Source organism: Columba livia, chromosome 2 (genome assembly GCF_036013475.1).
Source record: "Columba livia isolate bColLiv1 breed racing homer chromosome 2, bColLiv1.pat.W.v2, whole genome shotgun sequence".
In the NCBI taxonomy this organism is placed as follows: Eukaryota; Metazoa; Chordata; class Aves; order Columbiformes; family Columbidae; genus Columba; species Columba livia.
Window position 1 is genome coordinate 141056483 of NC_088603.1, and position 24558 is coordinate 141081040.

Here is a 24558-nt window from a genome sequence, read left to right on the forward strand (position 1 = left end):
TCATATAAAGCCTTCTTAACATCATCTGCTTCCTTGAGGCGGAGAAAGCCGCTATGTTCCACGTGTGGGTTTCCCACAGAGGCCCTGGCCCAGCCCAGGTTTATCAGCAGGGGCTGCCGCTGACCAGGCCCTCTGCAGGCCGGTGCCTTGAGGAGCCTGCGGAGGCCGCGGGAGGCTCGGCTCCGTGCCCCGAGGAGGCTGCTAGTGTCCATGACCGCGGCGATACCCTGGGCGAGCGCCGGCCGTGGGGTGAGGAGGAGCGAAGGAATGTGCGCACCAGTCCCGCTGCGGCCGGGTCTCGAACTTGCGATCCCGAGACCGCCCCGGGCGGACCTGTCAGTCACCGCGCCTCTGCGTCACACCTCCTCTTGCCCCGCCCCTCCCCTGTCTCGTGACCAGCGCTGCGGCGGAGTCAGCTGACCTGGCGCCTCACGTGACCCGCTGGCGGGTGTGCGGGCGGCGCGCGGCTGCCGGCGGGGGATGGAGCAGTGACGGTGAGTGCGGGGCAGCGCCGGGCCGGGCCGGGCCGGGCCGCGGAAGGGGCGAGGAGGAGAGGCGGGAGGAGAGGCGGGAGGCGGCCTGCACCCGGGCACGACGTTCCCCGAGCTCTTAGCGCAGCGCTCCGGCCTTCCTCGGCGGGCCGCGCTGGGCCTGGCGTGAAGGGCAGCGCAGGTCGGGCCCTCCCGCCGCCGCGTCTCCCCGGGGCTTTGACAGGACTCGGCGCCGCTCCGGGGCTGCCGGGCATCGGGGCTGCCCTGCCGCCGCTCCGCCCGGCCCCCGCGCCGGGGTTTGGTTGTGCGGAGGACGAAGCGAAAGCGCCGCCCGGGGAAGCTCCGGTGGCTGCCGGGGCAGGTGCTGCCTGCCCGGGCGGTGGGAGCTGTCTGCTAATCCCCGTGATCCTGATGGCGGCTCGGGGAGGGTGAAGGCAGCTCCCCCGCCCCGTGCGCCTGCCGCGGATTGCGCCTGCACCGGCCTGGGAGTTCTCCGTTGTGAAACCGCCCCGTGCGCAGCTCCGGCTTCCTCTGTGCGGCCGCCGCTGTTTATGAAATGTGGAGGCAGCGGAGGCCGAGCTCCGAGCGCCAGAAGTGACTCCTGAGAGCGAGTTTGAAGGAGTAACTCTCGGGGACTTAGTGCTGGATATTGGGAGACTTCAGAATCACATTAGTAGATTGAGATTTCGTGTTGAGCTAAACAGGAAAGAAGAAACAATTGTTGCCTTCCCCTAGCCCGGTTGTTTTTGAGAAATGCAATGCAAAGTGTCTTAGCTGAGGTTCTGTTTTGACATCATTATATGTGTTTCCAGCTGCAGCTTTGAAACAGCTGTTTGGCAGTTGTGTTGTTTAGATTATAGTGTACTGTATGGAAGATTTTTCTTTGGAAATAAGTGTTTCCTAGTAGCATAGAAATTACTCAGTATAAATTACTAGTAGCAATGCAGAATACATTTTGAATAATAAATCAGACTTTGGGCATTAGAGCAGTTAGGGATCAAAAACAGGTACTCCAGAGTAAAGCTTCAAGAGATGGAATGTTTCAAGCATTTTAGAGATGAATTGTGCTTGTTTGACTAGCAGAACATCTTGGCAATTTATTTATGTTACTTAAATCTCTTCGTAACAGCACATGGAAGACTATTACACCTCGAAGTTATGTTGTGGTTTTGCTTATGTGTAAATGTCAAGGGAAGCTTAGTGGGATGCTGCCCAGTTGTTGAATCTAAAATGGGAAAAGTGTGTTTTGCAAGGTTAAATGTATTTTTTTGGAGATACGGGTGTTTTGGTTGATCAGCATTAAAACAGTAATTTCATGATCTGTGGGATCATAACCATCAAGGTAGCTAGCTCAGTGACATATACAAAGCTGGAATTCTAGAACCTGTTCTTGAAAGCCCTGAACTTTGTGTTAGCATGGTTTATAGAGAGATTCTCATATAAATGTAGTGTCTCATTTTCCTGACTTTTTTTTTTTTCAGTTGTATAGCAAACACCTGATGCTGAAGTTGGCCAGAAAATGCTTACAGTGACATCTCAGAAGCAGTTTCACTCCGTAACAGGTGGCTTTACCCATATTCAACAGAACTAGGACCATAATTTCTACTCAGTATCATGGTGTGGTAGGGTTTTGCATGGGCAGTGTTTAGGAAGGAAAAGCCCACTACCTTGAAAGCATTAGCTTGATTAACTAGTGCTGTAGTACTGAATGTTTTTAAGTTGATAAATTTATGTGTTATATGCAGGTATCCATTTATTAATATGTATTTTAATAAATATGTCAGAAACAATTGAAATACTAACAATCTCTAACAATGCTTAGGTGAAACTGTACTAGTACAAATTCTACTCAATAGTGCATTACAAAAACAGGCTGGTCATAAAGGTACATGGTGTAAACAAGAGTTCACTTGTCCGTTCTTATTGCATATTTTAGATTTTATACTGTCTACATTTTTTGGTTATTCCCTTGGTTTGTTGTCCAAAAACCTAAGAGCAGGAAAGTGTGAGAAAATTTGGCTGGGATAATGCAGCTAATGGTCTCTGGGAGTGAGGAAGGTGAGATGGAAGCTGGTAGGCAGCTTCTTGCGGTTATCCTCCCTGATTCTGCTTTACATTCTCAGCTTTAACTAATGCTTTCAGTTGCAATCATAATCAAAGTAGAGAAAGGAAAGAAGTTTAATTATTGGGTTGTTAGCCAAGTACTTGAAAACTTGAACTGTGCCTTTGGCATTGTCTTGAGATATGAGAAGACTAAAGCTCAACAAGGCTTGATTCTGCCAGCACACTTGTTGTAACTTTGTTTTTATTGTGTTTGTTTTTCCCTCTGTAACTTACGTTTCAACATACAATGCTTCTGACTGCAGGTGTTTAAGTTAGGGCTGTATCCCTATATAGGCAGTGCTTAGTATAACGAGATCCCAGTCTGCATTTGATTAGAATCTTTGGCTGATCACATAATTGCCATAGTGTAGTTTTAAAGTAGTGTCAAAAGTACAGATAAATCTTTCCAAGGCAAAGTGCAGCTTATAAATTATAGTATCCGTGAAACCGATGTTCTGATGTTAAGGCCAAAGAGAGACTGGTGGTGGGTGTTGTGCAGGCTGCTGAGGTGCAAAAGCTGGCCAATTTAAAAACACCTGTTGGCCTAAAGATAGAAAAAAAATCACCACAGTGGTGAATCTGAAGGCAGAGTATATACCATTATTTGCAGATCAAAGGAATAAAATAATAGTTTGCTGGAAAAGTACCTGTCAGTTTACTTAGGAGATTTGAACAGTTGATGTTTCCTGCTTTATTCTGTGTTCCTCTTTAAATTTAATGGCTGTCATTTTACAGTGGGTCAGTACATATTTTTTGACTGATGAGCATCTATTTCTGTTTTTCTTACCATTCTGTAGCACTTCTCCTTTTCCACTTCTTGTTCATTGTTCTGTGTAGTTCCGATTCAGTATTCATTACTCCCCTTACATTAAAAAAATCCATAGAAACAAACATCTAAAATTTTTCTACCGAGCCTTTTTTCTTGTATATATTTGAAAATACCTCTATTGAGTAGGCAGCTGAAACAAGGAATTGTCTTAAGCCCCCTGGCTGTTGGAAATGTAATGGAGGTTCAGGAAAAGCAACCACACAGACAAAAGAGGGAGGAAGGGAAGTCAACAAGCTTAATGATTCCTGGGAGCTACAGCTATTCCATCTTTACATCTTTGCTTTGAACAGTAGAAAAAGATCTTGGTTATTCAGTTGAACAATCCACTTTTGTCTCTGATATTAAGGAATTGTGAAGTGTTCTAGTACATTGTTTTTTAAGCATTAAAAAGGTTTGCTGTAAGTCTGTCAGGTGTTTGTTACTTCAGTTTTCTTTGTGGTAGACTTGCAGTCGTTGTATGAGGACTGAACAGTTAGTCCTTGAAAACTAACTTTCAAAGATTAAAAAACTTATTGAAAGCAGTTATTCTTCTCAAAGGGTCTATTAAAGTGTTGTGTTGTTGTTTGCATTTTTTTCCCCCAGGAAAAGTTGTTCAGATTTTTAATGGTGAGCCTAAATTTCCCAATCTGTAATGCAGGGAATGAAACTCTTGTCATTGTAAACATGTAACTGTTTCCTTAGATGGTATGATCCCTGGAAACTTTATATTTTAAGGGTTATTTATGTTTTAATGGAAAACTTGAGAATGCGATGTTCCATATGTCTTACTGAATAGGAGTATAAAAAGGATATAAAGCTACTGGAGAGTGTCTAGAAGAGGGCCATGAAGTTGGTGAAGGGTTTGGAGGGGAAGCTGTATGAGGAGCAGCAGAAGTCACTTGGTTCATTCAGCTTGGAGAAGCTTCCTCACAAAGGGAGGAGGAGGGGCAGGTGCTGATCTCTGTGATGACCAGTGATAAGACCCAAGGGAATGTCAGGAAGATGTGGCAGGGGAGGTTCAGGTTGGACATTGGGAAAAGGTTCTTCACCCAGAGGGTGCTGGAGCACTGGAACAGGCTCCCCAGGGAGGTGTCACAGCCCCAAGCCTAACAGCATTAAAGAAGCAATTGGACAACACCCTCAGACACATGAATTTTGGGGTTGTCCTATGCAGGGACAGGAGCTGGACTCAATGATCCTTATGGGTCCCTTCCCACTAAGGACATCCTATGATTCTGTGAGTCTGGATTTCTACCTTATGGCTCTTCTTTTAGATATTTGCACACTGCTGCTGCCGCCACCTAAACTGTTTTATTTATTTGTTCCAAAGACTCTTCTAGTCCCGGTTTACTCAAATCCGAACAAAACCCATTTTAAAGCTTAAAGACTTTGTGTGTGCGTGTGTCAGCTGTAGTGGTGTCTCCCTGTGTGGGTGAAGTTTACTGTAAACTTGGCCGTGTCCTTTATAGGGCCAGAGTTCAGCGAAGTGTAGGGAAACATCACGTATGATGGATCTGCCCAGTTTGGCGTGTGTTAAGGAAGATAATGCATTAGGCTAATCTGAATAAAAAGAAATTTTGTCTCGTTCCAAATTGTTGATAATTAGTAGACCTCCTGTGGAGACCTGTTGTTTGAGATAATCCGGCTAGTGCTTCCATAAGCGAAGAGGTCCCATATCATGCTATGTTATATTGGTGATGACTAATGTTGCTTTGATTTTTCATGATACCCCCATACCAAAATCATCAGTATGATGTGACCAAGGATTGTTACAGTACATGCATTTGAGTGCCAGGGCCAGTGGTGCTGTTGGGGTGGGTTTCACCTCATCCCTGGTTCTGCTTCCCCCAGCAGCCCGGGCCACAGCATGCTGGAGGAAGCAGACACAGTCCTTTCACCCATCCTGCTCAGAGATAGGACCCCTTTTCTCACCCATACTTTCAGGAAAAAATAACTCCTTATGACATCTCCTTCCAGCCTGCTTTGACAATATTTTAGGGGAGGAGAGAGAATAGTGCCAGTGAGGAGAGCACAGATAACTTCCAAGTCTCTGACCACCTTCTGTTGAGTAGAACCAGATGTGCAGGTGTGTGGCCCCAGCTCTGGAAAGTGTCCAGAACTGGGTTGGGTCAGGCTGGATAAGCTTTTGTGGAGTGGGACATGTCTGGTCTTGTAAATACTCTGATTTCTCAAATATGTGTACCTGCCTTGGCATTGTCTGTATTGAGGACTATAGCACTGCTGTGCACTACCCCGTAACGCAGTGTCAGCCATCCTGGGGTGTGTGGCATCAAGAGCCTCAGTAACTGGATGTCATCATCTCTTGTTATAAACAAGGCCCCTTAATTGAAGGAGAATGGCTGTTATGCCAATGACAAGATGTGCTTCATGATATTAGTTTAATGGTTGGTAAACTTCAGCTTTAGGCTTCCTGAGTAGCTGAACAAATGAATCAGCTAACAGGCCTTTCTTTAGCTTGTCTCTAGCTTAAACACTCTTTAACTTTTTGAGCCTAGAATGATTAAACAGGTGGAGGACCTATATGTGTTGTTTTGGCTAAGGTTTGCTGCTCTGTATTCATTCGGACAATATTTTATTCTCTCAAAAAAAAAATAAGCTGTAGAAATGCTGTAGTCTGTGCTTGTTATGAAATGTAGGTTAGTCTCTACGCTTTCCAAGCTGCTACAAAAGACATTGCAAATATCAAAATTTGACATTTAGATTCTGTCAAGGTATGCTTTGATTTTGTTCTTCCTTATTTAAAAAAAAAGCCAGTAACTCTCAGCCAGCTTGTTCTGTTTCTTAGTGACAGAAGAACGTATATACTATGAACTTCTAGAGCTCATTTGCAAAGTACTGAGACTCTCTTGACTAAGGCCAGTATGTATAACATTAGTGAAGGTCTGCGATGACAACAGAGATACCAAGACTAGAAAATGTCCTTTTTCTTCAAATTTTTAGCTGCCAGGAGAATCTTCTTTGCTTGAAAGAATAAACAAAACCATATCGGATTTAAACACTTTCTAGGCATTTACTCACTTAAAAACACTGTCCTAATCTGAAAAGTGATTGGAAAAAGCTATATGTGGTCAGAAAAAGTTGTCTGTTGTATGGATGCTGGAAGATATAACAGCTGTGAAAATAAGATTCGTATCTGATCTTATTGGATTTGTTTTCAGTTAGATTGCTTAAAATCTTTTGTGGAATTACACTTCAGAGATGCTAATTTTGCCAACTCAGCCCTCTTTGACTTGCAGGATGGGCAGTTTAAAAAGGCTTTCCAACTCTGCAAATGTGATTTGGAAGATAGGAAAAAAAAAAAAATTTTGAATCATGTGATACTCTTAGTAAAATCTCTTATAGTGGCTGAAACTGTACTTTAGTAACATGAAATTAGATGGTTTTTCTTCAGGCAAAGCTTTGGATTCTGAATTAATGGCAGATATTCTTTCTCCCCACCCTCCCCGGCTTCCCTTCTACCTAGCGTCTTGCCTCCATCTTCAGAAGCAGAAAGCATCAATATAAATATAAAGACACAAAAATGACCGAGTTTTGGCTGATTTCTGCTCCTGGGGAAAAAACCTGCCAACAGACATGGGAGAAACTACACGCAGCAACTACAAAAAATAACAATCTTTCTACTAATTCAAAGTTCAATATTCCGGACTTGAAGGTATGTAAGTCCCATTTCATGTCTGAAGAAGTATGTTTGTTTTTCATCATCTTTGTTTCTTTAGACTACAGCTGTAGATGGGGAGTGCTTGCAGACTTTTTAGAGGGGACAGCTGACTTCTTTCAATGACTGTGTAGATCTAAAACGTAATTTGGACAACAATTATATTTTTCTGAAATTTTAAGTTAAAAATTCTTCACTCTAAGTTTTAAGGTTCAGCAAACTGTGTTCTTTCAGCCAATACAGCAGTTTTTCCAGGGAGTAGTCTTGACCTCATACCAACAGCAGTTGGCTGGAGAAGAAAATCAGAAGAAACATGGAAACTTGTTATCTGTGTATTCATATGATACCATTTCCTTTGGTGTTTTGTTTTGTTTGTTTATTTTTCACTTATGAATTGTCTGCTGCCTCTTTTCTGGATAAGAAGCAGTGAAAAGGCTTGATTTAAAATCCAAGGGTTGATCAAACAGCTGCTGCCTTTTCTCCATCCAAAAGTACCATTCATCTGTTAGAGCACTGGTTGTCTCCCACTGAGCATGCCAGTGTGACCTGCTGATATGTGTTATAAAAAAATGGAAAGAAAACTGTTTGAACTATTGCTGTGAAAAGAGAAACCAAATCTGAAAGCAGTTTCTCATGGTTAAACATGATTATCAGGATATGGAAAAGCTATGAGCCAGAATATTTATTAAGAAAATGTCTATCTTGACCCCTGAATGCTTCTTGAAAAAAAAATAAAATTGTGAGCTCAGTTTAGCTGAGTGAAAGCTCATCAAAGCTTATCAAAATGAAAAGGAAAAAATGCCACCAGTCCCTCTCTGCAGCATGAATCACATTCAGGTGGTGTGATGCCTTGTTCCTGTCCCTGCTGAGGAACCAGCCCAGGGCATGAAGTGCTTCAGTGTTTCTTTTAAGAGGATGTTCCAACTGCCATAACTTACATTTACATTTAGACTGTCCTGAGTTATTTCAAAATATATACTGGTAGAGGTAGGAAGAGGGACTACAGCAAATGTCCATGTTCTCCCAGGAGATCCGTGGACATCAGTCAGGATGGCTTTCAAGCTGTAGGGTGCCTACAGCAGTTAGAGAAGTTATCACTGGAAACCGATGTGGCCCGTTAGGGTTAAAAATGATTGGTATTTGTTTCTACTCCCTGAAAAGGGCAGAAGCTGAGTGTACTTTATATACAATGGGAAATCCTCTGGCTTCTGTGGACCAGGTAAAACTGGTTAAGGAGTGAGATTATTTAGCTAGAACTCATTGAAACAGTGTTTTATTCTCCACTGAACAGCAGTCTTATTGCTCAAAGACTGACTTGCCCTGTGGCTTGTGACTGGTCAGAACATTCACTTCCATATTCTGTGTGTAGCTCAGAAGAAGGTGGAGATGGAAAGCGATTTGTTTGTGATGCTACTTAAGTAATTGTGCTCCTTTTTGTTTCAAGGCTAAAGAGGACAGGAAACATGCAAAGTTGAGTGGTCAAATATATAGAACAAAGGTGCTGGACAAAAAAATAATGTTAATAGCATCTTGACAGAAGTTTCACTTATGCCTAACAATATTTCAGCAAGAAATATAAAGTGGTAGCTAAAATATTAGAGATAAGAAGAGTCATATTTTTGGAGCTATCTCCTGCTTTCATTGAACAGAATGAACGAATGTTTAAATACTTGGAGAACCAAAGAAAACTGATATTATATGACCTATTTAAAAATAATTACCCTTTGGCTTTTTAACTTGAGCGTAGCTGTACTGGTTTTATATTTTCTGGTGTCTTAGACCCATTTGAGACTTGTGTATGAAAGAGCTAAATACAGAATATTTCACTGTGCTCTAATTTTCTAATGTTCGAGTTATACAGAGTCTAAAATTTTTGTCATCCTTGGCCCCAGAAAGGTTTACATATTGTTCTAGATTATCACATGAAATTAGCGAAGAAAGTGGTTTTGGGAGGAGGGGGAAGAAAGAGTTAGGTCTGATAGAGTGGTACTTTAGAAGTATCTTGAGCAAATGAAACACGTTGTGAAAGTCTGAAATCTTAGAGTACAGTATTTTATGTAGTTCTGAAAAGCTATCTGTTCAGGAGATGTAGTGCTTTTTGTAATTTGTTTTTGTCTTTCTATGTTTATACACAATTGCTAATGCATTTTGATGTTTCCTTCCAGGTTGGCACACTGGATGTTTTGGTTGGTCTGTCAGATGAGCTGGCTAAACTGGATGCGTTTGTGGAGGGGTAACAGTTTATTTTTACTAGAATGCAAACTATTAGAATAATGACGTGATGGTTTGCTGAGTCCTAGCAATACATGGATTATTTTCAACTTTTATTTGTTTTCATAGCGATCCCTGTAGGCAGTCGACAAGCTGGGATTTCAATAAGCTAAGCTGTTGTTTTTCCTAGTATCTTTACTTGGGGGAAAAAAAAATCTGAACTTCTTGTGGACTAGTGGGACATTATGCATTGATGAAAGGTGCTTCTCCCTACACTAGTGCTGTGTGCTGCTGGGTCCTGGACAACTGTTGAGAACTGAGCCTGGCAGCTGCAGGAAGTGCTAATGAAATGGAGTAAAAACTGTTCTTTTAGCGCATTAGGGCACTGTTTACAGACTTTGAGAAAGTAACCATGTTGTTTCCTAATCCACAGAGGGATTAAACAGCATTAATATTAAAATGCAAAACCTATTCATTTTGAATAAACCAGTGATCCCTTGAAAGTGTTTTTGATCAAATATAACAAAATTTCACGTGGCCGGAACCTGTGGAGCCATCTTCTGTTTCAAAGAGAGAAGTATTAAGTAGTCGTTTTTAAATAGAGAAGGAAACTATTGGGCATGGCACATGTGAGCAATATTAAACATAGCTTTTGTAGTGAGGAAGGCAGGTCTTATGTGTCACATCTCATGAGACCTTAGGGCTAGAATTTCTCTATGGCTCTTCAGTTACCTTTAGTATTTCATTGTCACAGTTGTCTTGTGTTTAGTTTGGATTATTGGTGATTTCTAACTTGCTGTCTATTTTTAAAAAGGGTTTAGGATCTTGAAATTGCCACAGACTTCAAAAAAAGACTGGAGTATAGTGAGATTACACCTGAAGTCAGCCCTTATTACTCAGAGGCCAGGAAAGTAGCCTCACCTTGTTGAGAACTGTTAGAGAAGATTTTAAGTTCTGGCATGTATTTGAGAAGTTGGTCTTCTTTACATACTGATCCCAGTTTGTGCTCTTGGAAAGCTTATATGGAAAGCAATCAACTTTTCCTTTTTGATCCAACCAAAAATTTTTTTCCCAGACAATTTCAGATCAGTTTCATGAATGGTATTCTCAAAATGGCAGGTTTTTTCATTCCTTTTTTCATATATTTATCTTTCATTTTTCAGTGTTGTAAAGAAAGTGGCCCAGTATATGGCTGATGTTCTAGAAGACAGTAAAGATAAAGTTCAGGAGAATCTTCTGGCTAACGGAGGTAAAATGTTAACCATAATATGTGCATTCTAAAAGTAACAGGAAGGAACGCAATGATCCTGAAACATAGTGAATGCTGCTTCTCTGTATGACACTCTGAGAACCTAGTTTAGCTACGGAAGTACTTTTTTTTCCATGAGTCACTTGCCCTGAAACAAATTATAGGATCCAGAATGACAAGAAATTAGATCTACAGGTTAAATACTCACAGAAGCCTCTGGTCCTTTAGGGCTGTATTTTGTCATCATTGGCCTCTGGTGGAACATGAAAATTAATGGTCACTGTAAACATTCTTCATTTTAGTCTGTCATCCGAATAAGTATGGTTTTATGTAAGTTGTGCTGCAATACCCAGTTGCTCCCAAATTGTGATAAAATGTCTTTATAAAACTAGTTGTCTCATGAAAATATTTGTCTATTTTATCACAGTAAAGAGTTGCAGTGGTCTCTAAATGAATATTTTGTTTTCAATAGCCATTTCATAATACCTAACGCAGCTTGTATTGATGTAAGAGAGGCCAATATGAGTGGATTAGCATGAAGACAATGCAGTGGTCCTAATTAACACTGTTATTTTTAGATAAGGGCTTGGAGTAGTCTCTCTCATAGACAGCTTTACAAAACTGTTGCTTCAGTTGAGCCATATAATATTTGCCTTCTTTTTCCATTGTAACACTCCTTTCTCCCATCCATTTTTCACACAAAACTAAAAATAGTTGGTCTTGTCTGTACTTCTCCAGCTATCATTGACCTCGACCCTAAATGATATTTACTACTACAGAGGTGAAGAAACCAATATCTGGAGGCAGAGGTCACAGATAACTTACAACTTGATTGTGTATTTTCAAGTCCCTTAAGCAGCAGGATCCACACATGTGAAGGTCCACAGTCTCTTATGGTACTCTTCTGTTATAGCAGTCCTACACGGAGTATAATACATCAGTCTTTTTGTTGTCTGTCTTTAAAAAGTTATTCTTTAAAATTTTAGTTGACTTGGTCACCTATATAACAAGGTTCCAGTGGGATATGGCCAAATACCCAATCAAGCAATCTTTGAAGAATATTTCAGAAATTATTGCAAAGGTAAGGTAGCCTGTTTTATAAAACTTTCCTACTTGAACTTAAGGTATTTGTGCACAAAACTTGGTACTCAAAGCTATTTGTCTCTTTTTGTTAGCTTTATGTAACTTTGATAACAATAGCAGTAGTAGCAGTGTCTGTGTTTTAGCAACTGAAGAAGTATATTAGAATTGGGAAAGGATTTGGAACATGCTCTGTGAAAGCCATCATGTTGTCTTTGCTGATTTTTGTTTTCTAAGATCACTGAGTTAACCAAGAAATAGCTAGCAAATTGTGTCACATTTAAATTTTGCTACGTGCATGCCATTTGTCTGATGTTCTTAAACTCTGTGGACTATTAGCAGTAAACCAAGGAATTTGTTTACCTTCTGAAAGCCATGGCGCTCAGTCGTGGGGGGAAAAATAAGCCTTCAATGGCAGGTGTAAGGAAAGCCCATTTCAGTGTTGTCATGGGTTTTCCCCCTGTCTTTACCTTGGTAAAATTTTTCACACTTTGGGGACTTGGTTTGGTTTGTACTTGCTGTGAGCTTAGGTGGGGTCCTCAGCAGTGACTTCCTGCATTCAAGCAGCGAAAGAGTTCTCTGTGAGCTACCCTTGCTTAAGTATCTTCTCAGCTTTTTCAGTTTTTCACTTTTTTCTTTCTGTAATCTGCAAACTGACTCTTGAAATTTTCTGTGTCAATAATACATAACCTGGAAAAAAGCAACAGCTGCCCTGGGTGCCTGTAGAGGTAGTCCTTGGTGGCAGATTTGTGTAAACTGTAGTTGGGGTGGGGATGGGAGTTACTGCTGGCAACTCGTGCTTTGCTATAACTGGAGATTTAGTGGTTAGTTTCTCTCCTGAAACTGTTAGTTTAAAATTTTTGCAGAAATTGCAAAATCTTAATAGGTGGTACATAGCTCACTGAGAAGGAAACAAACACTTATCGTTTTGATGTTTTCTTTGGGGCTATCACTGCATCTCGAATTTACTCCACAAATTACATTCAGTAACTACTGGAAAACATCTGCAGCGTGGAGTTCTGTTGGAGGAAGACTGACTGGCTTAGGACTCTTAAGATTTGCACATTAAAAACATCCCACAGACATAAAATTATAATCTTAATATCTGACACTCCTTAAGTACATAAGCTTTGCTTCATCAGAAGAAGGTATCAAAATGAAGCGTTCAGCTCTTTACAGCAGGTATAAGCACAAAGTTTGAGTTGGGAGAAGATGTTGTTGGAGAAAGGGGGATAGAACATAAGAAGATAGGGTGAAGTGGTTTCTGCAAGTCTTATTAAGGAAGTGGCTCTTGAAGAAGTTTGGTTTGGCTTTAGAAAAGGAGTGAGAGTTACTGAAAAAAGTTGTCAGCTGTGTTTTGTCTTATTTTTGGAAGTTAACTGTTGCCATAGTATAAAACTTGTTTTTGTAGCAATTAAGTTTGTTGGAAAAAGTATCAAAGAGCATGAAGGGATATGCCTTTTACTGAAATATTGTCAAGGATTCAGTGCACGTTCTCCTGTGTCCTGGAGTTTGCTAGATAAATCATCTGCTTGCAGCAAAGTTGTATTTCACAACCTGAACCTTAAGTTAAATAACTGGCTTACTACATTCTTCTCCATCTAATTTAGGGACCTCATTGGGTTATTAGGCTGAATAATAAATGCAGAGAAACAGGTCTGCTGGAGTTGAGCCTGAATCATTATGTTGAGGGTTTCCATTTCTATAAGGAGAGCTTCAAGGACACCTGTATATTAAATCTAATATCAAATAGTTCAACAACTGTTTTCAGCTGTGAGCCATGATGTGTGTCCATAAAGTGGAAAAGAGGAGGAAGATGACTGAAATTGCCTTACATTCTTGTGGAAGTGGCACCTAGAAGACAATGTCACAGGACTTGAAGCAGTTTTGTCCCTAACAATATTAAAATCTTCACTTTGATATCTGATTAACATGAAGATACAGGAAAATTGATAGAGCTACATTGATTAAAATTGGTTAAGCCTCTTGACATGTTGATGTTAAAATAACTTGTAAAGCTTGTCAAATCATGAGATACTACTTTTCCTGTATGGCTTTATATCCCCCTCACTCACTATAGCAGATTCTGATATTTGTCGAAACAAGAGTAATGGCAACTGCAGTGGGGGAGTTTCTCAGTTGAGGAAAAATTATTGCAGTGTTGAAAACCTTTAAAATAAAAGGAAATATACTGAAACTGTTAGTCAAGTTTTTTCAGCCTTTAACTTTCAGAAGTGTTGTGAATGCCAGTGTCAGTACTGAAGACTTTGAAGATGGTATCTGTGCCATGTGAGAGCTGTCACTTAATCTAGTCATTCTTTGTGTTTGAAATTATGGTTATAAGACTGCTATGCAAGGAGGCAACCTCAGTATCCTCAGTGCTCTAGTGCTTCAGCAGCCCAGGTATCTACTGACATTCAGCTCATTGTACAGTTACAAGACGACACTTGTGTATTGCCAGTGACTATATGAGTGGTTTAAATATATGGGTTTTGCTACGGGTAGAAACAGGCCAACTGTGTTAGACTGGTACTTTCTTTAGCAATATCATGAGTCTGCCTCATTTTACAATAGTGTTTATGAGTTATCCATCAATTCTACTACTAAAATAAAGGCTGTATTGTCATTTCATTTCTCATTTTTACACAAATATATTTTCAAGAGCTCTGCTGTGATGTTGAGATTCGCAGTTCTGCATTCTCTTAATGTTTTAACAGGAAACAAAGTTGATTCTTGTTTACAGTAAACTGCAGTTGGTGCAGCAGTAACAGGCTTTTGTCTAAGCAATCATCTTTTAAAAGACTTTACAAATGAGAGTATTGACAATTAGGAACTCATGAATGGAACTGGTTTGTAATGGCAGTGTTTGGTATCAATGTGTTTTGCTTTTTGACATTAAGCAACGTATAGTTAGACTTTTGATGCTTGGAAAAGGCAAAAGAGAAGTTTGTTGGTCTGGGAAAATGTCCAAATGCACAAAGGTACTCGCTTAATAGCTTCTAATTATTTTTTCCCTAATGCTGTCTTCTAGCTGTGAGAAGGAAAAATAAAAAGATAAAATTAGTGCATTAAAAGTTTTCTCGAAAATGCATTCTTTGTGATACCTACTGAAATGTTCTACATGCTTTGCTAAAGGTTACATTAGCCAAAGAACTTCAATAGTCTTGAATACTCATCTGTTTTAAAAATAGATTGTCTTATTTTCAGAGTATTTTGTATAAAGCATTGCTGCATCTGTAAAGATGCAAGCTGAATGAAACTGCCAGAATGTTCAGGCTTTTAATGACTCTTTCCTGCTACAGCCAAGAGAACTTAGGTGTTACCATAAACAAGAGCACTATATAACTAAGTGACGTAGAGATTTATTTTGTGGAAATAAAACCGTATCTGCATCCTCAAGCTGAAGTGTTGTACACAAACAAAGTATTATGTCAACGGCCTAAGTCCAGGGAGGGTCCCTTGACTGTGTTTAGTTGCTTGTCCCTGGAAATTCTTGTGTGCTTGTACCTACACAGGACAGTGAGGAGCAGTGAGTAGGCAGTGTTATGGTGCCAGACCAACACTGCTCCACATTCTTTCAGTTATCCAACTGTTACTAAGTATATTGACTTTAAAATACTTCCTTGTATAGGGTACATGCTGATAGGAACATAATGAGCTGCTTAGGACCTACTAACTGCTTTATTTGTTTTGTGTTCTTCCACTTGCTGCCCAGTTACCTAGCTGGGAATGAATCATTTTTGGTAATCGCTCTAATTAGTGCTGGAGGATGGATTTGAGAAAGATGACTTACCTGAGCAGCAATGGCCAGCCAAATGGGAGAGTCTGAGTCGGAACAGTAAAATAGTTGGAACTTTCATATGAAAGTTTGAAAGATGGTTGAAGGCTGCCAGCGACATTAAATGTAGAATGCTGCCTCTACTTTGATTGGACATGTATGTTTATTGTCTGAAATAAACAGTATTTCAGACTTGTATCCAGTTTCTCTCTCTAGCCCAGAACTGACCTTGTGCAACTTCAGATATTCCAAAATATCTAAGTTATTACTAAATGAAGAAAGTCTCTGTAAAAGAGATTTTTCTTTGTAGTTTTAAACCACTGCCAATGTAAAATAGCACAAAAGATGGTTTTGTGAAGGGAGATGATGGTATAATAATTTGTATTTTCCTTTGCAAGCATACAGAATTGGGAATAGCTTTGCGGGGGGGGGAAGGACATAAGATTGTTGCGATGATATTTAGAACCTTAAATGGTAACAGCCATTTGGAATTGGGCAAATGATGCATTGAGTTGATATTCTGTGTTTGAGTGACCGAGGCTGTTCACCGCAAGGAAAGGTGAAAATTGCAGTAGGTAAATACAGTGTGACAGAGTCTTCTCTTAAGCTGCAGATGATGCAAAGTGATAAGGCTTTGGGTTACTTAATTCTTGATTTGCACCTCATAAAACTGTTCATAGTTTTTGTCACTGGAACTCTAATGAGGGAAAAGTATAATGAGAAGTGAGGTAACATGTGGAGGTGGTACCCAGTATTCACAGGTGTATTTGTATCATGGTAGAAAAGCAAACGTCAAGTGATCTCTCTTGTCAGCTGAGATGGAGGGTGGTAGCCTCAAAGTGATGGAGTAATGATCAGCTGCATGCAGCAGAATGTCCAGATGAGTCCAGAAGAGCATGTGTAATTTCTGTTATTGGCTGATCTAGAGTTTTCTGAGTTTTGAGTGAAGATTGTCAGACCCTAGAGAAATAATAATTTAAATTTGTGTATTTTTTATTAAGTTTTTGTTGGCAGATCTAAGCTTTGTAATTAGGAAATGATTTAAAAACTATTATAGTTCTTTAGACACTGTTCCTTTTCTTTTTATCTTTAAGGGCGTAAACCAGATTGACAATGATCTAAAAGCAAGAGCCTCAGCCTACAATAATCTGAAAGGGAACCTTCAGAATTTGGAAAGAAAGAATGCGTAAGTCACAATGTTTTTTGCTAATGTAGCACAGAAAAGCTATCTAACCATGAAAGCTTAGTAACATGTGAAAAGGTATGGGCTCTGAGCCCATAATGTGTTTTTGAGGTGTTTATCAATCTTGAATAGCAGCTGTCATGAAAGAACACTTATTAACAACTGACTTGCTGCCAATAGCTCACTTGTGATTGATAAGCAATTATGAGATACACAAAAGCATGTGCAAAAGTTGCTGGAACTTTTGAGAGAAGCTTGTTGTTAAAGGGGTGTGTAACGCTGCTACTTATGTGTCTGTCTAAACAAGGAAATCTTTCCCTTCACACCCATTTATGCATATCAATATTACTGGGTTTCTTCCCCCAAAATTAACCATCAGAGAGACAGCTGTTGTATATATGGAGATAATAAAATAAGCAAGGACTGCATGCTGTCTTGTCATATACATGATGATTATCTGAAGTACAGTTGAGGTACAGTAGTTCTTCTGTGCAAAATACAGTTGATTAATTTGACTCAGCCCTACCATTACAGTAATGGTACAAGCCTACTGGCTGATTCAGAACCACGGGCCATTTTATGAGTAAGCCTTAAGTCCTGTCTTAAGCCATCGTAGTTTGTCAGCTGAGGCCCGTAAAATCTGTGTGTATTCTTAGTCTTTTGTGAATATGAGGCACTATACTGCTTTAAACTTTTAATGAAGTTTTGTATGTAAATCTGTACAAGGTTAGTTGTAACTCTGAGGCTCTGTATCCTAGACTTCACGATTAATGGTTTTAATGGTTCTTGCGTTTCTAAACTGCCTTTACAAAGATAACTAGGCTGCTTAAGTGTGTGAGGTATTTGGCATATGGAAATAACACACAGCAGTGGAGTTACTGATTCCAGTGACTTTAGACAGTAATGTATAAAATACGTATAAGGACATTTTATTTGCTCTGCTAATAGTGGATGCTTAGGTAAAATATATTTTTGAAAATGTTGTACTGTCTGTCAGGCACTGGAAACTGTTGTCCAGATTAATCCAATTCTTAAACATGTATTTACTCTGGCTGTCTTTGTTTCTCTGCAGGGGAAGCTTGCTAACCAGAAGTCTTGCTGATGTTGTAAAGAAAGAGGACTTTGTACTCGATTCAGAATATTTGGTCACGTTATTAGTGATTGTACCGAAGTAAGTTTATTATTTGTCCTAAGAACAGAATAAAATTTAAATCAAATAATAGATCTCACAATCCTATAATACTGTAAGAAAGGACATCTAAATTTGTCCAGGGTTTTCCTGGATGAACTAACTGCCAGTGGAACACTGCTTATGTCATGTGTCAAAGGTTTGCTGCAAACAAGTTGCTCCTGTCTGAAATGTTTAAACAGCAAAAATCGCACCTTTTCCCCTGTCCAAAGAAAGTGGTAGTATGGATGTTCTTAAGACTCTTGAGAAAATGGCACTAGGCTGTCTTTCTGGAGCTGGGAACAAAAAGAAATTTTAACTTGTAAAGACAGCCAGCAGGCTGATATCCCATGAAGCAGTAGTCTCTGTCACATGTAAAACTCTGGTGAAGAGTTTTGTAGTGACTTTAGCAGAAAACAGTTGGATAGTGTATCTTGACTGTTGTTTTTCTTTCACCTTTGACTTTTTTTTTTGGTGTTGAAAAGGTGGGACCTCTTCAACACCAACTACTGAAAGGCAAGGCTTCCAAAATTCTCAGCAATCCTTCAGGCAAGTGCAGGACTCTGGGGAACCCGTTCGTAATTGTGGAAAAAGTATTCCGATTAGTAAATCAGAAGAGCAGATTTGCATAATGAGTTTCTGATAAACCTTGACAGTTAAGTCCATGTGGTCCCCTGAGATCTGTACGTAATCATGAATAATTTAATTTCATAGTTCTTAAATTTCAGAAATTTTACACTTGTAAACTTGTATGAAGACTGAAGATACAATATGTTACTTTTGCTATCATTATAGTTTATTTAGCAATAATAAAAGCAGCATGAGGACTGTCCCTTTTGTCTTGCGTGTTTCTGACAACCTGCACGTGGATTGGAAGTTGTGATGGTTAAAGGCTTTTAATATTTTTTTGGAAAAACTTGATCCATTAATCTGGGATTTGTTATTACAGTAATAGATGTCTAACCATAACCTGTGTATTCTCTAGGTTAAATTATAATGACTGGGTTAAGCAATATGAAACACTAGCAGAGATGGTTGTACCACGTTCCAGCAAGTAAGTTGTTAAATGCTAAATCTCATATTTGCATGTTCTATATTTTATAGTTTTTCTTGAGCTGTAGTGACTTTGAATTTTAAAGATTCATTGAAAGTTTTTAGAATGTCCAACTTTATAGCTTTACCTGACCAAGCTCGATTACGTTGTACTTGAGAAAAAAATTCAAAGGATCTCTAACTCTAGAGTTAACGAAGTTCTCAAACTAATTTATTTGGGAAGAGTAGAAAAATTGAAAATTTAATCTAGTTCAGGTCAGGCACATTCGGCTTCAAGGTAACACATGGTGGGGTTTAGCAACAAGTTCTGCTGCTAGCCTGTAAACTTTATGCCTGCGTTCAGAGAACTTGTTTGAAGTTACGTATACTCTTGGAAAGCTGCTAAAGAGTGAAGAACCTCAACTGTAGATGGTTTTCCTGTGTGCAAAGAAAAGTAACTTGTCTCTTTTGGGCTAACACAGATCCTCTGTACCCAGCTGGTGCTCGGCGCCTGTGATGGGCATGGCTGGGGCCAGGGTTTGATAATACTGTTAAGCCACTTTAGCAATCTTGTAACCACGTTGACGGTAAAGTCACCATGTAGCACAAAGCATTGCTGCTTGTTAATTTTAACTGACTGAGGGAGGTTTTGCTCAGGCAGATCTGATATTACCAGCTCTGTGCCAGTTACAAAATCTGAACTTGCTCTGGCTAACTTCACATTTGAGTTAGATCAACTTAAGCCTGCTGGGAGATCTGCTAATGATTCTTATTTAATTACTCTGAAACCATGGCCTAGGGATAGCTTGGGAAGAGGTGACTTGTTAAACTGTTGGATAATGCTTGTGTTGAAAACTGTATGACACTGAGGGACAGTCTAAATCTCTTCAAGATTTTTTGCTAAGGTGTAGTCTCTAATTAAGCAGTATTGTTTTGAACAATAAAATAATAAATCTGGGGGTCATCTTTACAGCCTAAGAAATGCTTTTTTTACCAACCTTTGTCTTTTTAATTTTTGTCCTTTTCTATTTTAAATCCATTTCCCTTTAAAACAGGCATTTCTATGAATTCTGTAGTCCAAGCTTCAGTATTAAACGTGCCCTAGTTCCTTTTTCTGTAAAATAATTTTAACTTGAACAAATATCCAGACATGTATGAAGTGTTTGAGTGGTGAAGTCTCTGAATGGGAAATGGAAACTGCCATCCTTTGTGAAGAGAATAATAAGAGCATTTGCTGAAGTCTCAGTTACTTTCTGTATAAGGCATTTAATCTGGGAACTAATCCAGTGTGATTATCTACATTTATGTGCTTGCCTAGTAGTGATGAAGTACAATTGAAGCTACTGCATATCTGATCTGTGGTGACTTGAACATTATCAATTCTGACACTTTTTTTTCTGTGTAGTGTACTCTTTGAGGATCAAGACAGTTACCTTTGTAATGTCACCTTGTTCAGGAAGGCAGTGGATGACTTCAAACATAAAGCCAGAGAATACAAGTAAGGCTTATTTTGTGTGTGTTCTGTCTCTCACGCTTTGAAGGAAGTCTAGGTAGCCACTTCTGATTTTATTCACTTCCAAATGCAGGTTTATGGTCCGTGACTTCCAGTATAATGAAGAAGAGATGAAAGCCGATAAAGAGGAAATGAATAGACTGTCAACCGACAAGAAGAAACAGTTTGTAAGTCTGTATAAACTAGTCATTATAGAAACATGAGACATCAAAGACTTCTTATTGCTACATAACAATTTAATGAACTTGTGATTCTTAGACAACATTGCAATGATGATGTGACATAGTCAGCCTGCCACCCAGCTTATCTGCTCAGGGATAGCTGAGTTTCCTGTAGCCCAAATGCTCCTCACTGCATTGAACCAAGTGCTGATGATATATCAAGTTTGAAAATGGACAAACATTTGGGTGAAATAATTAGATATTGCTAAAATAGTTAGCCCATAGAAGCTGAGATGGTGCACTGAAGAGACAACGGAAGTCTCATTACATTTCTCTTGACTTAGTGTCGAAACACCCTTGAGCCATTATGTCCATAGTGAGCTCTGTCTTTTAAGTTGTCTTTATTATCATGGTACAGATATTGAGTATCTGCTCAAACATTCTTGATGGACTGAATCTTTTTCTGAAGTTCGAATAACTTTTGTTTTTTCCTCTTCCCTTTCACAGGGGCCTCTGGTTCGGTGGCTGAAAGTTAATTTCAGTGAAGCTTTCATTGCATGGATCCATGTGAAAGCACTGCGAGTTTTTGTTGAATCTGTTTTAAGGTAATGAGGCAGACCTGAATATGGGCTTTTCTTCCTAGACTTTGTAAGAATTTACATCTAGCTTGGGAGTTTACCAGGTTGAGGTGTGTGAACGCTGCAGGAGGGACCAGGCAGGAGGAAACAAGGAGTAGGGCAGTAGGAACAGCTGATGGCAATAGCTCTTGTTGCCAGTTTTGAATATTTGAGGTAGGTAATTGTGTATCTTGCCCCTTGGATAGTCTTGCCACCAGTGCTTTAGGAACTAAAGGTACTCTGTAAGTTGCAGCAAGGCATTTCTGCTGATTCTTAGCTTGCTTCATGCGCTGCTTGTAAAATAACCTTACTGTATCCTCTATTTAAGTGGGAAGTGGGAATAGTTCAGAATAAAGAAGTATCCAGGCCTTGAGAAATGTAGATTGACATCTTGAAATGTATGCTTTTTCTTTAAAACATGCCTAAGAATTTTCTACTCTAAACTTTTCAGTATTATACTGTTCAACACTCTTAACTAAAAAATTACTCTGCTTTTTTTCTTCACATCTATCCAGAAATATAGTTACTAAGTTGACTTAAGAACAGCTGTAGTTATTCTGCAGGAGGGACCCGGGGGTTTTTTAGCCTTTTTGATAAGTTATCATAAAGGAGACAACCAGAGGAGGAAAAAAAATGTATTAATTTGCATTTTAGTCTGTTCTGTAGTTGTGATGGGTTTATTTTGAAGATAAACTTGAGTAGGGAAGCTGAACTTGATTTGAATATTGGCAAATGCTTCCACACTTCTAGAAAGGAGGATTGAGTGGGTTCTCTACCAAGTGGCAAAAGTGAACTCTAGCAAGTAAACTAACTGGAAAGTTCAAAACTTTGAGACTCCAGGTAGTTGTGCTGAGTACTGAAGGGTTTAAAAAGATTTTAAAAGCATTTAGACTTCTGTTTTGTTATTTCAAACTTGAAGGAAGAAGTTATACATTATTGATGCCTTCTGAATTGTGGAAACAGAATGATCTCACAAAAATGAAAATGAGCAGAATTTGCTCTTCAACAATATATTTTTCAAAATAAAATTCTGCTTTGAAAGATAAAAGAATGCTCATTTCAGCATTTTCATAGTTTTCTGCTTGACTTGCTCAGGTATGGTTTGCCAGTTAACTTCCAGGCAATGCTGCTTCAGCCTAATAAGAAAACAATGAAGAAACTGAGGGAGGTTTTGTATGACTTATACAAACACCTTGACAGCAGTGCAGCAGCTATCATTGATGTAAGTATTTTTGTTACTGCTATTCCCCTTAAATATTAGGTTTAGTCTGTTTAAGCAAAAAGAAGTTTATTTATTAAAAAGCTACACGCCTCCATATTCTCCACCATTTTGTCACAGTACAGAAAATTGTCTCCTTGTGAAAATGACACTTCTATTTTACATTTTTGCAAAGCAGATGGTATTTAAGGTTGCAACCAATGCATTTGGCAAGCTGCCTGTTATAAAAGCCTAGCGTAACTTCTTACTGCGTTCTTCCCTACTGCCGATGGAAAGATATCTTATAGACTACATACATATGTGTATCCTCAAAGAATTCAAACGAAGTCAACTTTTATATTAAACTAGCCTTAAGGAACTTGAACACATTTCATATATTTTTTGAGCCCAGAAGGAATATGTGAATTTTCCACAGTCTATGGTAACAGTGGCCTTAATACTGAAACAACGCTTTTCTTTTTTTTTGTCACATTGCTATCTCTAAGTTAACATAGTAATCCGTCTCTGTTGAAGGAGGTTGAATTGATGTCAAGATGGAGTCATCCTTTCCATCTGTCAGTCTCATTTTCATGTTTAAAGCGGGTTTGCTAGGAGGCTTATTCTACTAATTTGTTTCGTATTGAAAAGCAGTGCTTTCCATAGTTAAAGATAGACCACACAACTAGATTAGCCAAATTTTAAAAGATTAAAAATAACCTTTCTCAACATTGAAAAAAACACTACATTAAATACAAAGTATTTCCAGGCCTTTTTGGGGCAAGGGGATGTGAGACAATTCAGGCAAAAATTAAAGATGCTGAACTTCTTGTAACTTCCTGGATCATTCAGCACCCTATAACATTATTTCATAAACTGTGTTTAGAAGTAGTAAAACATAATTGCAATACTTTTCCTTCCGTTTAGTGGTTCACTAAACGTTTAGTATGTTCACTACAGCAGCAGATGTGAATTCTTGATAGAAAGCTACTTAGATTTTTGGGAAAGCATTTGTTTTTCATTTGTCAAAGTTCTAAATTTGTTGCTTAAACAGTCACTTGAACATGAAAAATTAAGCTTAAGTCTTGGCTGGCATATTTACTTCTAAAACATGAATGTTTCATCAATTTCTGAATAGGAGTCTGAATTGTAAGAGTCTAACTGGTTTCAAAACTTTATTTGCAGGCAACTATGGATATTCCAGGCTTAAACCTCAGTCAACAGGAGTACTACCCGTATGTGTACTACAAGATCGATTGTAACTTGCTGGAATTCAAGTGAAAGTTCCCTGACATGACAATCTTCTCAGTGTTGATGTAAACAAACAGAAGGGAGGTTGAAGTAAAGTAAAACTTGCATCATTCTACTAATCATATGCTTGCTTCTTCTGTTAGTGGAATTTAACACACAGTGGTCCATCTCTAGGCGTTTTCTTTTTAAAGAACAGCGTAGGTAATCTGCTTTAACCAATTATGTCTGTAAATGTATATTGAGAGAATTGAAGTATTTATAAACAGAGTGATTTATTTAAGGAAAAGCTCATTCCTCTTTCATATGGTGGTCTATGTTAATTCCATGTACCATTGTTTATAAAAAAAACTTGTTTACAAAATAGTGTAAATGTTCATGGCCATTTTGCTCATTTGATTTACTAGATACAATTGTGTTAATGTTGTTGAACTGTGATGTAAAGTATGTAAAATTGGTATGAAATTGTGCTTTCTGAATGGTTTAAAATTACAATTGAAGCACTGTAAACACAGGAAAAAAATAAACGTACCTGTGCAAATGTGTCACTTCCTTGTGCCACATGTAACTGTAGATACCTGTGTCTAAACTGAAGCAATGTGCTAAGTCTTAAAACCAGTGCTTCATCCTGCACGCAGTGGTACAGAAATGCAGCCGACATCAGCACAGGTGCTTTTAAGAGATGCAGGTATTTCTTTTGCTTTGTGCAGGAACACTCAAGTCTGTTCTTTGGTCACCAAACGTATGTATGAATGTTTTTCGTGTTTAAATCTTTGTGACACTAAGGCGAAAATATGAAACAAATTTTGCGAAGAGGGGAGTAACCTGAAATGCTAACAGGCTATGCTGGTCTGGGATTTTTTTGATAGTTCTTTGCTCTTTTCAATCAGCTGAAGCGTGGGGCTACTTTACAGCTTTGAATACTGTACTGCTAGATGCTCACATCTTTTTTTTTTTAAGTTTTGGCAGCATCTTTTCTACTATGCAGGTAATATAACAGCTTCCATTTAATGTTTGTAGAGAGGGGTTGTTTACTTCTGTAGCG

General features: G+C 39.1%; 1 protein-coding gene across 3 annotated transcripts; it reads left to right on the top strand.

Annotated features, from left to right (window-relative positions):
- Positions 1–351: 351 nt before the first annotated feature.
- ATP6V1C1 (ATPase H+ transporting V1 subunit C1) lies at positions 352–24061 on the top strand. 3 transcript variants are annotated; one of them, XM_065054166.1, is made up of 14 exons: positions 352–494; positions 1973–2053; positions 6887–7075; positions 9244–9311; positions 10453–10538; positions 11525–11619; positions 16491–16582; positions 17652–17750; positions 18733–18801; positions 20185–20277; positions 20366–20459; positions 20961–21058; positions 22166–22292; positions 23451–24061. In XM_065054166.1, exons 3-14 carry the CDS (start codon positions 6944–6946, stop codon positions 23544–23546), a joined length of 1149 nt encoding a protein of 382 aa, XP_064910238.1. In that variant the 5' UTR covers positions 352–494; positions 1973–2053; positions 6887–6943; the 3' UTR covers positions 23547–24061. The 3 variants fall into 3 exon arrangements, with proteins under 3 accessions (XP_064910238.1, XP_064910239.1, XP_064910240.1); XM_065054168.1 differs by lacking the exon at positions 352–494 and adding an exon at positions 570–672; XM_065054167.1 differs by lacking the exon at positions 1973–2053 and having other exon boundaries at positions 360–494.
- Positions 24062–24558: the final 497 nt, after the last annotated feature.